Consider the following 17104-nt stretch of genomic DNA (forward strand, 5'->3'; position numbering starts at 1 on the left):
ATTCGTGGGCAAACAGATTAAAGGCCCGTATAAAAGCCAAATTCCGAATAGAATACCTATTTGTTTTTCGCAGAGACTCGTAAATAGTGTAGGTATAAATTTTAATAATATACCATTACCTGATCAAAAAAAAAAATATATATATATATAGGTATACATCTGTTAGTAATTAAACAATAAAAACGTGCTAGAGTTTATTTTGTTAGCTACATCTTCACTTTACATCAAGTTTTACTATTTTGCTAAGTAAATATGTACGTCTTCAGGTTTTGATTCGCCATTCGTTGCGGGCAATAGTAATAAATGAAAAATAGTTCTTAGTAATATTGATCAATCTTCAACCATATTCAAAGCAAACCTTTCACTATACATATACTTGTAATGTTTTGCAGAATCACAGTACATATTGAATGGAGCTTAATGAGTGATGTATGAAGAGGAAAATTAATCAGCATATTATTAAGCTTTTGATCAATGATAAAAATCTACACCATTGTCAGACTAAACATCCAATGTTATTTAGATATACGTCAGAGAAATTATTTAAGGTTAGTCCGATGTTAAAATTTGTTCTGACAAGTGACTGAACGGATCTTTTCAAATTACGCAAAGTAGCGTAATTCTATGGCATGGTATTATTTAAAAAAGTCTGTTAAGATATTAGATTGTCTTTTCCAAACGCATCATAAAAATAAATACTATTATTAATAACAGTGGAAAAAATAAAGTCAGAAATGCAGAGGTAATGTACTTACTTGCAAATAGTAAGCGCACGTCAGTTAAGTAACGTTAAAATAGACATTCTATATAGCCTGGTTTATGTGCTAATTAAAAGTATTCTGATTGCTAAGTTGACAACCCTATTAGTCAGTAACGGAACACAAAAGATTTTGCGTAATCGTAGCGCCAGTGAACATTAAAATGTGAATGTATTGTTGTTTTGATCAAGTCGTTATTGTGCAACGTCGCTCACGTTTCAGACACATTTCGTTTTCAAAAAGGGCGTATGCAAATTAAAGATTTGTATCGTTAAATTATATTAAACTTACTTTTAAGCCTTGCCTCAACTGGTTTACAACATTGATAGCTGTAGATGTTTAAAGGTATTGAGTAAAGAGATCTATAGTAGCTTAAAGTAATATTTTGCATTAGGTGTAGGTGCATATTTTCTATCAAGATCGTTCAGTTCGAGTTCATTGTTAAAAAAAGAAGTAATTTTCTGATATAGAAATGTTTGTATTTATAGCTAATATTATAAAAGAGTGGTTTTGAACGTTATGTCCAATTAGCTAAACTAATTAAGATGTTTGAGATATAAAAATATCGAACTCGTTTATCTTGTTATGTGTTATGTTAATATCTTTGTCACCTAGCATTCTTGCGGCTTTCTTAGTAAGGTTTATTCTCTGAGGGAAAAGTATAGATATACCCATACTAATTTTTTCATGTAATACATTGGACATTTTTGGTCGAGCAAAGGTGCATCATCCTTTGGTATGTCACAGACCCAAGGCGACGCAAAGAATTTCGTTGGTTAGTCGTGCCTCTGGCCGTACGCCGCGCCCCTTAGGTGCCTAGACCGACTCCTGAACGTTGTTTTTTAAACCAAACCTTCGTATAATTGAGTATTTAAAATATAAAGTTTTATTAGCCTTATGAAGCCCTATCAAAACAGTTGTCCGAGCATAGTTTTCAAACTTTTCAGAGAAATATTTTGACATTAGCGATAGTTGCAAAAATCTACTTTTAATATTGATCAAAGCTTGATTTTTAGTTAAAGCAAAGTAATTATTACTGGCTTCGTTTGTAAGGAAGCGATACCCAAAACCAATGGCAAAAGAGATATCAAGACAGGAAATTAACGAGATAATAAAAAAGTTATAACTTACCAATTATTCTTTTAATTAAAAATGATTGCGTAAGCTTCACAAGTTCAAATTAATTTTCCCATATACGTATGTCGTATAACCTAAATACCAAAAGCATTTCACCTTCAATATTTATTAATAAAATAGAGCTTATACATCAAAACATGTACTTTTTCAAAAAAAATTCTTGCTGAAAGTGATCAATAATTTTTAGTACGATAACCCGTCGTAGCGAAAGGCAAAGTGAAAATCTGAAAAGGCCTACGATAAATTTGACAACATTCGTATTTTCCGTTAGCTCAAAATCAGACAATGTTTTTTACAATCTGTATGGTTTACAGGAAAGTTGAATAACGTCTATATGTTATGTTCGTGATTCTGTTTAGTTTACAAAGCGCAACTCAGGTAGATATATAGATAAATTGTACGTACATTATTAAAGAAGTAGTTTGTGAGGCAATAATGCTATACATCGGTAAAACCATTATCGTTAATTGAGTTTAATTTTCATCAAATAATCAAATCCCTGCCTCATATCAATTTTAATTCACTGGCCCTTATTTTTATTTAGCCATCAAATTTTTACAGACCAATGAAACGAAATTATCATATTAAAGTCAATGTTATGTCATGAGAAAACCGTTTTATGTCGGAATTCGACTTTCGTGCAAATAAATATGATGTTTTTGTAAAGTATATGACAACGCTTCGTCGTTCGGATATTAAAGAATATAAAAAAAGGGGCCCTAAGCTAAAATATTTTACATTTTTCAATATATTTTAGCCAGGAAGCTCACCGAATGTTGATGCCGACGGCCATGGACTTTCACATTGCGAGAAGGCTCGCAAGTGCGTTGCCGGCCTTTTAATATCCAAGCATTAACATACTGAAAATACTGTTGTGGTATGAGAGTCATTGCGAACTAAGGAAAAAATACTATTCATTGTATTATTACATATTTCTCTTAATATATTTATTTCGATAAAATTATAGAACAAAACATAGCAATGATGGATTGGTCTTATCTACATTACACTATCTGATTTATAAAATCAACTATTGTGAATATTAAAATTAGGTGAATAAATAAAAGATCGCCCTCATAAATTTGACAAAATAAATGAGTTTATTGACCAATAGATCTATATCATTATACATGCGGATTATTAGTTCGTGAATTTTGTTTCATTGTATTTTAAATTAGACTTTCTTTTTTATTGCTTTTTATACTACACCATAAATCGTATGTAATATATTTTCTAGAGTGTAAAAAGATGGGAAATAGTTTGAACTTTTAAGTGACAATTATATTTCATTAATATTTTTTTCGCCCGGGATCGAAGTATGATTGTTATAAAGGATAATCAAAAAATCATATGAATATAATTTAATGTCGAATCCAACTTTCTGGTCCCTTATGTAAGACCCCTTGTTTTGTTTTGTACGATCCATAAACATTAAATATTTCGTAGTCTAAATTGAAACGAAACAAAATGATATTAAAAAATGTTTTGATTAATATCTTTGAGATAGGTGCTAAGCAATTATACCAAAATACATTTGTCAAACGTCAAAAATCTTTAACTTTAATATCCTCACATTAATGTTTATGTGCGTTTAGATACGTGATCATTTTTCAATTTAAGTTTTTTTAAACTTTAATGGATATGTTCACAAGCTTAGTCATTTGTTATTCGTAAACTAGTTGGGCACTGCGTCGTCGTCGAACCTTATCCATACATATCCATACATACTCTGAGTTTGGTTCGTTCCGTGAAAGTTTTAAGAAGCGTCAAACATTGAGACTAAACAAAAATAAATCAGATTCTAAATCTGCCACAATAAAGATGTCAACAAGTTAATCGAACAAGAAATCCTTAATTAAGCGCTATTTAAAATATATTTACGTCAATATCGTGTCGAAACCTTTGTACGTATCATTACAATAAATCCATAGCTTTCGTCAACTTCTTGAACATCTTTCAAATTCCAAACCTATATTTCAAATTCCAAAAGTTTTCTTACCAAATATCTTATCAAACAAGACAGAACTTTGGTTTGACGAGGCTTCCTTAATTATGAGATTTCCAAAATCCGGAAGAAAAGAGGAATTGTTGTCAAAACCAATGTTAGACCCATATGGACTCTACCTATCTCCCTGTAACTATAAACGTGGGGCAACTTGGCTCGGGAACGGTAAAGGATTGATGCCTTTGAGATGTAGTGCTGGAATGCTAAGAATACATTGCGAAGACAGCGAACACCAATCCTGACCTAACCCCGCATACGGACTTGTCTGTCTATGCCGACAGCAAATTATATAATATTTCGTGTATACAATTCGTAGAGGCGAAAAGAACTAGGCAAAAGATCACCGTTCGTTCACCAACGAGATGGTTGATCAAGTGAAAGACTAATCGTCCTCAAAACTATACATTATAAGAGAGGTGCTGGGCAGAAACAGGTGGAAACAGATTATCCGCTCCAGATGTTTCCTTGCTTACGTGACGTTCAGACATGAGCTACCGACGGAAGAGAGTGATTTACCCATGGTTCTATATTGTACTGGCGCGGAAAACAACAAAATCTACAAATTGATACGATTAATCATTCGAATATAAAGCGTTGTATTTAATCGATTGGAACTGGAACGATTCTCTTTGTAGAACCGAACAGATTAAAGACGTAAATACACTATGTAACATATAGAAATAATGCTACTACGACGCTACGTTGTCTCATGGACACCGATAAAGCATATAACATTTTCCCCATACTGTGTAAGAAATATAAAGAACAGTTTAGGCCTAGTGGCTTCAGCGTGCTACTCTCATCCCTGAGGTCGTAGGTCCGTCCTGACTGAACACCAATGGACTATCCCTGTCTCAATCTGTATATGGGCGCGTTAAACACTCGCTCAAAACAAATCCTCGTAATCAAACTGTCTTTGACCCAAAAATAATTAAAAAACAAATGTCCATGAAACTGAAGAAATCTAAGGTAGGCGAAAAATGTTGTATGACCACTGATTTTTAGTAATTAATACACTGTTATATATTGTAACTATTGTTTCTACACCACGGGACAATTTATATTTATTTGATATTAAAATAACTTTTAATTAATGATAGCACGAATGTGTGTACAAAAGAAATGTATTATATAGGATCAGCGAAGAATGGATCGTTTTAAAAACGTAAAATCACTCATAAATATTTTATCCTTATCACGCTCGTATCTTAATATAAATAAACGTAATATTTATTTAAAACAAAATATAAAAATATTTCTTTCCATAGTGTATCTTCATCTTTAGCATAGACATGTGGACCGCCCCCGTAGTATACAAAAAACGTGAATTATTCTAATAATATTCAAATTGAATACTTAATGAAGCCATTGACATAATTATTGACAAATAATACATAGTTATATCCTGTTATCGCGCGTTGTGGCAATAATATCGAAACTTTCGCGAAACGTGAAATAAAAGTCATAAAAATTATCTCAAATAGGTAATTCATATTACAATAAAATCAGAAAGTTCTACAAATTTAATAGGGTTTTAAGATAAGGCTGTCTTTTTATATTATTTATAAAATATTGCATGGATTCAGGGTTATAGGTTGCCATGACATTATGCCTCCTAAATAGGGTTGCAAAAAGAAGTTATTTAAATTTAATTTCCATTTACAATTTGAATATTCAGTTTTCACTAGACTATAAGTTTTTCAACTATAAAACTAAGGCAGTGGCTATACTTTTTAAGGTCTGAACCTCAGATTTCTGTGTGTTTCGTGATCATTTATTATTCTTTAATAAGCAAGTGTGTCAGCCTTCTGCGCCTGACACACGAGGTCGAAAAGCCTAGATGATGTTTTATTCACCGTAAGTGAATACGCACTTGTTTTGGTGCTGAAACCTATGAGTTCAAGGTGGAATGTCACAGACTCTTTTTCCAAGAGTCGATTATGTAACTTTTAAAAGAAAATCATAACAAACCTTCTCGAATGACATGTACTTGTTTACTTATATACCTTATGGGTGAACGTCGCACACTCATGCCAACTCTGCTCTAGTTTAAAAACTAGTTTTCTCACATAACTTACAAGTAATTAATATATATTATTTGTAACTATGTATTACATGTTTAATACATAAAAATGATACAAAACATACGCCTACATCTATAACTCAGGTGAATAAAATCTTCACCCAGAAATCCTATACACCAGTATTTCACCTTTCTTGTGCGATGTCCACCTTAGCCGTTTTAAAATTCTTCCGCGCCTATGTAACATACATAATTTTTTATACTCGAAAGTGGAATATTTCACTTAGAAACTTAAATGAAAGGTTATATAAAGAAATTACAAGGAAATTGTTACCGAAACACATATTATACAAATTCCTAATTATTTTAATAAATTTTCGAAGCCCCCCTTAACGATCAAATTGCCCCATTGATCGTGAGCATGCTCCCACGTTGGTAAACACTACTATAGACTAAAACTTACTATACACATACACTACTATAGACTAAAACTTACTATACACACTTATATGAAACAATATAATAATGCAATGTTCATTGTTATATTTTTCTATAATCTGTGTGATCAGTCCTTTACTAATGAGTTTAGCCGTCTCTACGAAAATCCGCCTAGTGTTTTACATTTACAATTTGTAACTGTAATACAATATTATTTTGACCGGCACGTATGATGAACACCTACACAAATGTTTCTTTCATAATTTAAAGGTCAAGTACATGTAAGTTCGTTTAACTCTGTATTAAATTAGACCAATTAAAACTTAAAGACCATAGATATACGTTTAAAAATCATTTGGCATTTCACACATTTCGCTTCGAGTTGACAGTTCTTATGGCTCTTGTAATAAGGTCTAGAGATGTGTACGATTACCAACATTAATTACATATCGGACTGAGATAAAAATAATAAATCTTCGCGAATGCTTAGAAAACTATTAGGCTACTGGTGTATTTGAGAAATGACGGGCTAAATGTCAGTCAAAAGATCCTTATTGATTTTTTGCTGTGCAGATGTACCTATAGATATCATTTTTTTAAATAATTAAACAACTCGTTTTTTATTGTAAGGTCGCGATATTTTTGTGTCTATTAATATTCAACTAAGCTTTTAAGCTTCTATTTAAACCAATGTATGGGAACGTGAGTTTAATTTTAGCGACTCCACGCTTAACCTACTTATTCTATTTGTAAATATATATAATAAGAGGGTATTGAAGTAACTAATTAGGACAGGGACACACTAAAGTAATTAACGTAGTGTTAGACTTTTAGGTAAGGTTAAAATAATTAAGGTTTATTTAAGATAAAAAAGTAGGTACAGGAAATAGGCCTATGATTACTCGACTTAATGTACGTACTTGGCGTAAAGTCCGAAATTATGATTCAATATCTAATTGGGTTCTGTAGGAAAAAAGGCACCTTATCAAATCATAGGTTTTGCATAAATACAATTATATATCAGTGGCATTAATAGTGTGAGCGGAGAGTGTCTTTTGTTTTAAACTCTTGATTTCCGAACTGGCAGTAAAAGTCAAATTTAAAATCATACCTACTTGACTTTGACTTTTGAGATAAGTGTTTTCTTCATGGCGGGGTCACTGCTGACAGGGCTTAAAACAGACATAAAGTGTCACCAAAAATGGTGCTATTTTGTATTCTTGGTTTCCTGTGATTGAATCTAATATAAACGTTTTAGGCAACTGATGTATAGCAGTTTAATATAGTTCCTATTTCTACGTATTATCTGTCTTGACTTATGTCATATCATATTACACATTGAACTTTATCCTTGCTAGATTGGTTTATCTTGTAACATTGTTAAAACGATATTTTCTTTGTGTATTGCATATAGCAATATTACATTATGGTCGACGGGGTAACAGTAAGTGTTGTATGGCAATATGTATATTCGAGAGCGCGAACTATGTATGTCAAAATCTAATACGTTTTTACGGAAATTATACGCCAATTCTAGAATCTTCATCTGACCTTAAGCATACAGATTGAGGGAAGCGCCGCTTTACAGTACTATATAGAATTATTTGGAATAAATGTAAATTTTTACTAACATATTACGATAAGTTAGTATTATTAAATTTGTTTGTAATTAATTCTTTATAGTACATGTAGGGAAGTTACAAGAAATACATTTCTTGTTATATCATCAATTATTATAGGGATTACAAATAAACATTTTTTCGGCGATTGATTTGAAAAAGTCTGCTCTAAAATGAGTAGTTTTAAACGATTAGCGTTATTGTGTTCATTATAGTGCTTTTGTGATATTGATATAAACTTTATTGAGTCACCTTATTACAAATCCCTCGATCTTTGTACTAAATGTGTAATGTAACTAATTTTAGTATTTAATGTAAGAATACATGAATAAAAATTAGTGCCTAAACATATCATGGTGCTTCAATTGGCGTTTTATGTAGTTTAATTAGTTCTTGAGTCAATCAGTAAAAAACTTAAATCGTACCAATTCTTAAAAGGCCGACAACACACTTGCGAGCCCTCTGGCATTGGGAGTGTCCATGGGTATCACTTAACATTAGGTGAGCTTCTGCGCGTTTGCCCCCTGTTCTATAAAAAAAAGTAAGTGGTGGGTCAAATAAGGCTTTAGAGTAAGGCCTACATTTAATATCGTCCTAATTTAGTTGCTTTCAATTTCTTTTTACTGTCGCCTTTTTTCACGAGAAAGAAGTCGCGCACGCTAGTATAAACGTATATTTTCCATATGTCGAAACATTAGGTGTCGTTTTTTATTGATCTATACTGAAAAAACAAACTAGGCGATAGCCTCATATATATTTTAACAGTTAACCCGTAGCCAATGCGGTCAGGGATTGGATTTGTTTATCAACAAATTGATTGATAGGTTTCTCGATATTTTTCAGTTTCATAACTTTCGTTTTATTTTAAACGATAAAGCTTTATAGACAGTGTATAATAATGAATTGGTTTCAAGGCGTCGCTCAGACAACCAGTAGTGACCATATTTAAAAAAAATGTACCATAACGTTAATGACACGACACTGCATAGTTTTGGTTATTAAGTACAAATTGATGAAACCGTTTTTTATATGAGGGGACGTCAACGGAATAGCGATTAAAGGCAGCTTTCCCAGTCCCCGAACACTTCTGTTAGTGAGTTCATTTTATTGAATAGAGTTTACCTACACTGATTACCGACAATCAAAAAACTACCTGTTATAAATAATTGTTTTGTCTAATGCAGTTGTACATCGCTTAGTTGATATTATAAGTTAAAGTCGGAGGATTCGATTCGACAGATCTTTATCATAAAATTAAGTAGAAAAATATTATTAAACAGACGAAAATAAAAATACCCATATGAATGAGTATCGAAGACCCCAATAAATAAATAAAACCTAATTCTAAAAGTAAATATAACAAATGTAATGTATTGAAATGATAAATTACTCTTGTGCTTCAGCTTCGAATATTTTAACGCCTCATACAAATTTTTAAATCAACAAATCAAATGACGCATCGTCAGTTTTGCAAAGTAGATTATCAATCTTGTCAATACATATGGCTCTAAAATTAACATCATATCTTGATGTTAGAAATTTACTATGTTATTAGTAGATACTGTTAGAGAAAAACTAAGTATGTTCTTTACAAATATTAGGTCCTTACATATGAAATTGACGTTTTGTCCCTACTGGCCACTTTGACCTCAAATATCTCCTCTTTGATTAGGAATTAAATATATAATTTTTTACAGCTCTCGTGCATTTGTTTTTCGAAAACCATGATTCACTTTATTTTCCCGTCTTTCTTTTTTTCTTTGCATCAGACTATTAAAAAAATGGAAATCATGAAATAACGCGATATTATTTAAGATTACAAGTTCCATCGTGGCACCAGTGCTGCAGAAAAGGATTTATGATGTGTATGACGGCGGTGTCGCAAAAGAAAACATAGTGCGTTTGGTTCCAACATTGTCATTCTGGAAATTTTGACCTACAGATTAAGCCGCGTGTAGGGCCGGAGACCAGTGTTGATAACGAAGAATTGTAACCATCTCAAACTACGTCTGAGTTAACTACAGGCTGCGGTGTCTGTGATAAAGCTGTTATATCCACTTGAAGCTAATTGGGAACGTCAAAAAGCTTGAGAGGTACCTTACGAATTGAGTGAAGCAAATCGACAAACGCGTGTCGACTGCTGCGTTACTCAACTGCCACAATAATGAAGGAATTTTAAATCGAATCGAATCATTACCTGTGATGAAAAGTGGATCCTGTGTTATAATTGGAAGCACTGATCGCAATGGCTGGACCCCGAAGAACCAGCCAAATTGTGCCCCAAGCGAAAATTGACTAGGTCAACTTACTTGTGAGCGTTTGGTGGTCTAGCCGGGATCGTTCACTATAACTAACTTAAATCTGGCCAGATGATTACGGCAGATGTCAGCCACTGCACATCATGATGGAAAAGCTGCTAAACAACCAAGGCTGATCGCTCTAGGCGACCGCTGCATCACGAGGACGCTAGACCACACACTGCACAGCAGACTGCTACCAAATTAGAGGACCAATGAAACACATTCCATTTCACATATTTTCGTAAATTGTATTACTTACTCAATTATTATTTAAATAAAACAATACACTTAACTAAATGCCTTCAGTCAAGCCTTTTTAAAAAAAAAAACCATTTTGATTTAGATTATAAAACTATCGACGCTCCCTGTGTATCACAACACAGTCACAGGTAGCTTACTTTCTAATTACTATAAAATTCTTAAAGGTCTGATACTTAATAAAATAAATCGTACTTCAAGATAATTCTATTTAAAAGAAAGTGGGAAGTTAAGAGCCGGTGAACTTGAAAAATGATAAGTAGTCATAATGATAAAAACCAAGACTAGTTCGTGATTAAGTGGCATTTCAAACCGTTTTAATTGTTGAGTAATTTATCTAAGGTTGTAATCGGTTCTATCCAACATCGTTTCCAGTAAGCAGGGTTGGGATTAGAAATCTGATATAATATGGTCAGTAAAACAAATGCAAAATGAATATTTTGATATTTGTTATTCTTTCAGTACTCTTATTTAGTAGAATTTCTATCACAGTGACTTTTTTGCTGCATCTGATCTATTTGTACCTACACTATCTAGAGTAAAAACTGATTCTGCGCAAAGTCACGGGCATTTGATAGTAAAACGTTAAGATAGCGCTCAGTGGGCGGAGTGTAGGTTGGCTATGCAAAAAGCTCGTTAATCTTGGATTGTCGTAATTTCTAAGACAATAAAACATGAATGTACTACGTGGAACATCAAATTGGACCTGTTTTATGACAAATGATTTTCTATGAAAGAGTGACTCAACGCTCAATACGCTGCTTTACAATAGTAATGTGTAATGCGACTCTCAGTATTTAATAAAGAGAAGCTTTTATTCTAACAATAACTCTCGTCTCTAGATAATTGCTAAATATACCCTTTGATTAATTCATCACAATCTAAGTGCACACAGTAGGATTTTAAAGATTTATTCTAAAATAATATGAGACTGAGTATGGTCGAAATGTAACATGCATCTATTTTTATACAAAAGCTAAAACAGACTCGATTCACTCTTTCAAAAAAATAAGATAAACATTATCTATTCAATCATAATGCACTGTTTTAGCCTAAGTGCTGTGTGGTATTTTCCTGCCCAATTGTGTTAACACTGAAAAGCGACATAACTACTAGTACTAGTTAAAAGGGTGATAAGACTGATTTTTAAAAATAATAGCACTATATCTTAAGTCAAGACAAGAGTAACTAGAATATTCTTCACTCGTGAGAGGTTTCTTTTTTAAGATTATTTTTCCAAGTAGTTACTATAAGACAAGTTCCATCGTAAATATAAGATTACATATAGTTATAAGATTTTCTAATACGCAGTGAGCACTTGTCATTAAAAGTGACACATTTATCTCGCAAGTTACTCTGTATTGTAAAGCAACAAACTTATGAAATCTTTGTCTTTTTTTTTCTTTTTTTTATAGAACAGGGCAGGAGGCTCACCTGATGTTAAGTGATACCGCCGCCCATGGACATTCTCAATGCCAGAAGGTTCGCGAGTGCGTTGCCGGCCTTTCAAGTATTGTTACGCTCTTTTCGTGAAGCACCCTAAGTTGTATTGGTTCGGAAATACTTTCGTGGGCAGCTGTTTCCACATAGCGGTGGTGCGCTTTCTTTTTTTATGGCATTGATATTCTACCTGAGGATTTAATTACTGGAGTGCAATTATAAAAAAAATAATGTTAATATTAATAAACTTCATTCATAACAAAATCTTGTTGTGACAAAATTGATCCGTGCTGTACTCACTTTACCCAATATATATTAGAGGATGAACATAATGCCTACAACGCATCCGAGGCGGAGAACTAATTTAAAATTTTAATTTCGGCTGACGTTACTAAACCGCTTAGCCACGAGGACCTCAAACGCCTCATCTAAAACCTCTACATCTATATCAGGTAATAAAAGCCCACTCACTGAACGTCACTATCAAAGTTTTAAATAGAAATCACTCCTTGGAACTTGGTTATATAGATAATGTATTCTTTTACGAGGCGATGCATTTAATTTACGTTTATCTTTCAATTTATAACCTAATTCCTGGGACATTATGTGTTTATGGGTGACATTCGCTGTGTGGAACCGTGCCAGATGTGCTTTTCTTCGTATTATCAGCTTTATTAGGTTTTTGCACACCTATCTTTATTTTAAAACTATGACCTCATAGTCTATTATAAGTGACGATCAGATTTGGTGGATTTTGTAAATTAAATTAAGAAGTGATCACAAGTGTCTGTTGCTTATGTGTGAAACGACTTTATGTAAATACTAAAAGTAAATTAGAACTAAATTAATGTTAAACGTACAACAGAATCAAAGCGGATATAACTGTGTTATTACAAGTGCAATATTAAATATGATTTTATGTAACGAATTCCTAATTGTAGGTCTATTTAAGGTAAGTATATTCATTTATACTAATAAGTGGATCTTAAGACCTCGTTAAGCTAAAAAGGTGATAAAAAATTAAAAAGGTTTAATGTAATAAATCGTTCAGATTGATGTTGTGGTTTGTGGCACATGAATGACTGCACTTCAAGGCTAGACCTCCGATTTGCCTGATCTATGACATTAATTATATTAGATTATGTTAATGCTTTATAACAGTAAAGTTGTATTTTTGTGTACGTCCATTGAGATGTGACTATAAAACTCAAATTAGTAAATAGTTGGATGCCGACCATAACTGATGAAGTACGCAAAGTATCGACTTTAATAATGCATAAATACGTGTTTATTTCCCTTAAAAAGTTTTATTGGAATGTGTGAAATCACTCACGAATTAAAATAAAAGTTAAAATATTTGTTTAAGATGATAAAATAAATTAGGAATATTAAGGAAAGGTGTAACGTCCAACATAAGTGTCATACATCTTTTTATTACGAACCTTGTAATAAAGTTACTAATTGATAAGATATCAAGTAAGATGGCGCCACAGTATCTCATTTTATTTTGCAGCAATATTTAATGTCAAATATAATTCCTTAAAGAGTTAATCCGAAGCTTTGGAGATAAGAATTAAATTACTGCGGAAGCTAAAGACCAAATACGTCTTTAATTAATGCATTTGTGAAATGTCCGTATTCTGAGTCACTATGTTATGAAGAATATCTTTATTTTGTACAAATAGACTGTCATCTGACGCTAGTGCACTATGACAGGTTTTTCTGAACTAAAACAATTGTGAGTATCCATACTTTGGATACATACTCCAAATAGTTAATCATTTTATAACTTTAGTTTTGTATTACTAAATAGTTGCATTTTTTTATAAAGTTGGTTAAAGAGCTACAACTAATATAACGCAACAAACACGATGTCATCAATATTTAGATCATAAATACATAGACCATATACCTAATTCATCAACATTTTTTTTATTAGCTCTATAAATTAAAATGAATACAATAGTGTAGATAAAAGTACGAACAAACGATTTAATTCCTTTTAATATTGATTTAGTATTGTCATTAATAGGTTATGAAGTACCACTAGAGACATCTACCAGCAGCCCGTAGAACTTGAATGAAAGTAGATCTAAATTCCGCCCGCCCATAAGCGTATACAAATCTGCCCTACACACACATATTTCTGCTAATTCTGCACCATAGATGTCGCTAGCAGTCTTGATACAATATTTTTTGAGATAAATTGACATTAAATGAACATTGAATTATCATTTTCAATTTGTATATTTCAAATTTTTATTATTATTTTAAGATCTTTACTGAATCTTTGAATCTTTTTGCCGTCCCATAAATGTATTTTACGATAATTTGAATTTAACGTAATGCGCAGTATTTAATAAATATGTACAATATTTTGACTCATGTATTAAAAAACAAAAATACTTGTTGCAGAACAATAACAATGCTATAGATATCAAATCAAATAGGTATTTTTAATATAAATTTAATTTGCTTATAAATACAGCAAAATTTAAATTTCTAATGTGACAATATAACTCAATGAAAAAGTATAAAATTGTAAATCGTAGTTACAATTAAAACTTTATAATACTCTGCTGTAAACTTTTCACAATTTTTGGTAAAGTAGGCAGAACAAAGGAATTGCAGAATGTGACACAGAATAAAAATGTTAGGTTTCTCTTAAAGAATGTCGTTTAAGCGATGTAAACTTTATTTTCGCATTAAATTTTGATATCATTTTATTAGACGTCGGCATTGTTTCAAAGATCAAAGTAAACGATATAATGCTTGTAATTGCAAAACCTCTTTGTGAAATTTTCTGTGGTTGTGAACTTACGTACGAACGATTTTTCATTAATATGAAACAACTTTTATCATTAATTTATTGCCAGTTTATTTGAAGGTTTTTTTAGTTTAACGATTTTAAAGTATTAATAGTAAAAATGCATGTCAAAGTGAATGTAGTGGACTAAAATTGGGACGATATCTCGCTCGTATATTATGCATATATATATTAAGTTTCTCATGTACATAAAATATAATTTTGTAATGAGAAATAAAGTTCTTTAAATGGATCTCTTGGCCTTAGATCTGCTTTTTGATCATTTTATTATATAGACAAATGCTCAGCCTTCCCCACCTGACACAGAAGACATCGTGAGGTTTTCTTTCACTATACCATCAAGAGTTAAATGAGCAAAAACGTACAGTGTTGGGCCGAACCGCAGCGTGTGTTTCTCACGTTTAATCCACTAGGCCAACAACACCGCCAATTTTTACCGTGTTAGGTACATATTAGTTAATCTATTACACTTGGAAAAGTTCTTAATAAAACTCCGCCGCAAGGTTACTATATACCTACTGTAGCGAGATTTTATAGTATATAGATACTATATATAAATTATTAACTATAAAATAAAGGTTAACGATAGCTGGGTTTAAAAACATTACCTTATGTATGTTACTTAGTGGTCAAAGCTATTGAGTCGATATTGTGATAGACCTACGTAAGTGACCTTAAGACCGTATGATATTTAATATTAATATCAAACAATAAGAAAAGTGAATTTGTCTGTTGTCGATAGTCCGTTGGCAATGTAGAAATATGATCATGATATGATGGACTGTAGGGGACCCAGTACCAAAGTACCCGGATATGATCTTTTTTTGTTAAAAGGCTTCAAAGAGTACTTACATTCGGCTCTTCTTTGCCAAAAAATAACAATAGTTAAGCTAAGTTTTAATAAAGTTTCCAAGATAAACCTGGACATCAGCTAGAATATATTCAAAGCATTTGAGAAAGCTAATTTAATAATTTCGCGTTTCGAACAAGGATAAATTGTGTCAAGTTGTGTCGAATATAAAATTAAATGGGGTCACTGATGTCTTTGTTGACCCAATTTCAATTCGTATCTGTTTATATTTCCACAATTAATGTTCATTTGAAATGAATTAATCTGACGTGATATAAATGACTTTAACATTTATAACAATGCTTTGAACGTACGAACGTCTTTATATAGTATGTTTGACTTGATGTTGAAATATTTCTTGCTTTATTACATTTATATATGTAACACTATATTTACAATTAAAGTATTAAACTATAGAAAAATATAATGTACTTATACATATGATGATACAGAACTTATTCGTTATTTAATTATTTGATAACGTAATGAAATAACGAAGTTAAAAAAGATTTGTTTTAAAGTTTAATGTGTATTGTAGTTGTATTTCATGTTTTTTTTATCAATGAAGCATCTATCAACATCAGCACAATGCAATGTTTCAGGACTGCCAGTAGGCGCACGCAGCATGCGCGGTGTCACGTGATCACAAATGGCGACGGACGCGCGCGCGCGCTCCCCGCAAGATGGCGTCCGAAGGAGACGCGACTTCAACAGGTTCCCTGTATATAAGTTTTTATTTTGTTTTTTAGTCATAAAATCTATCTTCTTCAACCAAGTGACAATTAAACCTGAAAAATGGTTGAATTGTAACATGCTATTTTACGACAAGTGAAGTAGTTCACGAAAGAGATACGGCCGTTATTCAGATTGTTCTTGATTCAATTAGAAATTTTGTTATTCATCTATTACATAATTATAGATTGTACTGTAAATTTTTAAATTGTTTAAGTGTTCATTACTTTATACTTTCTATATTCATTGAGCTGGTTTATTTCTATACAATGAATGATTGATTGCCATTTTCTTAAATGATGAAAAAGGAATGAGTCTAGCATATAAACGAGACAACAATATTTTTAAATATGTTTGAATCACTGTTTAAACGAATAAATAAGACATGAGTCAGTGCATTAAGAATACATACTTACTGCAATCTAAATTATATTTTACGTGTAGGCAGAACGGAGGTGTACTCGCCAATGTCTGCACTTGGTCTTTAAATAATTTGTGTTATCCTATATCTATCATTTTATCAGATAAATGTAGTTTTTGCACTTTGCAACAAAACAGTATGAATGTAAACATTGGAGGAGATCAGCCTGTTGCCAAATCGCCAAGTCAACTATTTATACTCAATGTCTTCCGTCTGTTTGTCTGCCACCTGCCGCTTCAAAGCTGATCACTCTGCATTAGCGGTTTAATTTTGTAAAAGTTTTACTAGATATTCTT

General features: G+C 32.0%; 1 protein-coding gene across 2 annotated transcripts in view; it reads left to right on the forward strand.

Moving 5' to 3' along the window:
- Positions 1 to 17104, forward strand: part of LOC123719446 (rho guanine nucleotide exchange factor 17) — a 79912-nt gene that overhangs the window by 8522 nt on the left and 54286 nt on the right. Inside the window, exon 2 of one of the 2 annotated variants that reach the window (XM_045676194.1) lies at positions 16258 to 16376. In XM_045676194.1, coding sequence (XP_045532150.1) covers positions 16339 to 16376 — 38 coding nt within the window. In that variant the 5' untranslated portion in view covers positions 16258 to 16338. The remainder of the gene's footprint in view (positions 1 to 16257; positions 16377 to 17104) is intronic. The other variant, XM_045676185.1, reaches the window with a different exon arrangement.

Source organism: Pieris brassicae, chromosome 1 (assembly GCF_905147105.1).
Source record: "Pieris brassicae chromosome 1, ilPieBrab1.1, whole genome shotgun sequence".
NCBI classification, from domain to species: domain Eukaryota; kingdom Metazoa; phylum Arthropoda; class Insecta; order Lepidoptera; family Pieridae; genus Pieris; species Pieris brassicae.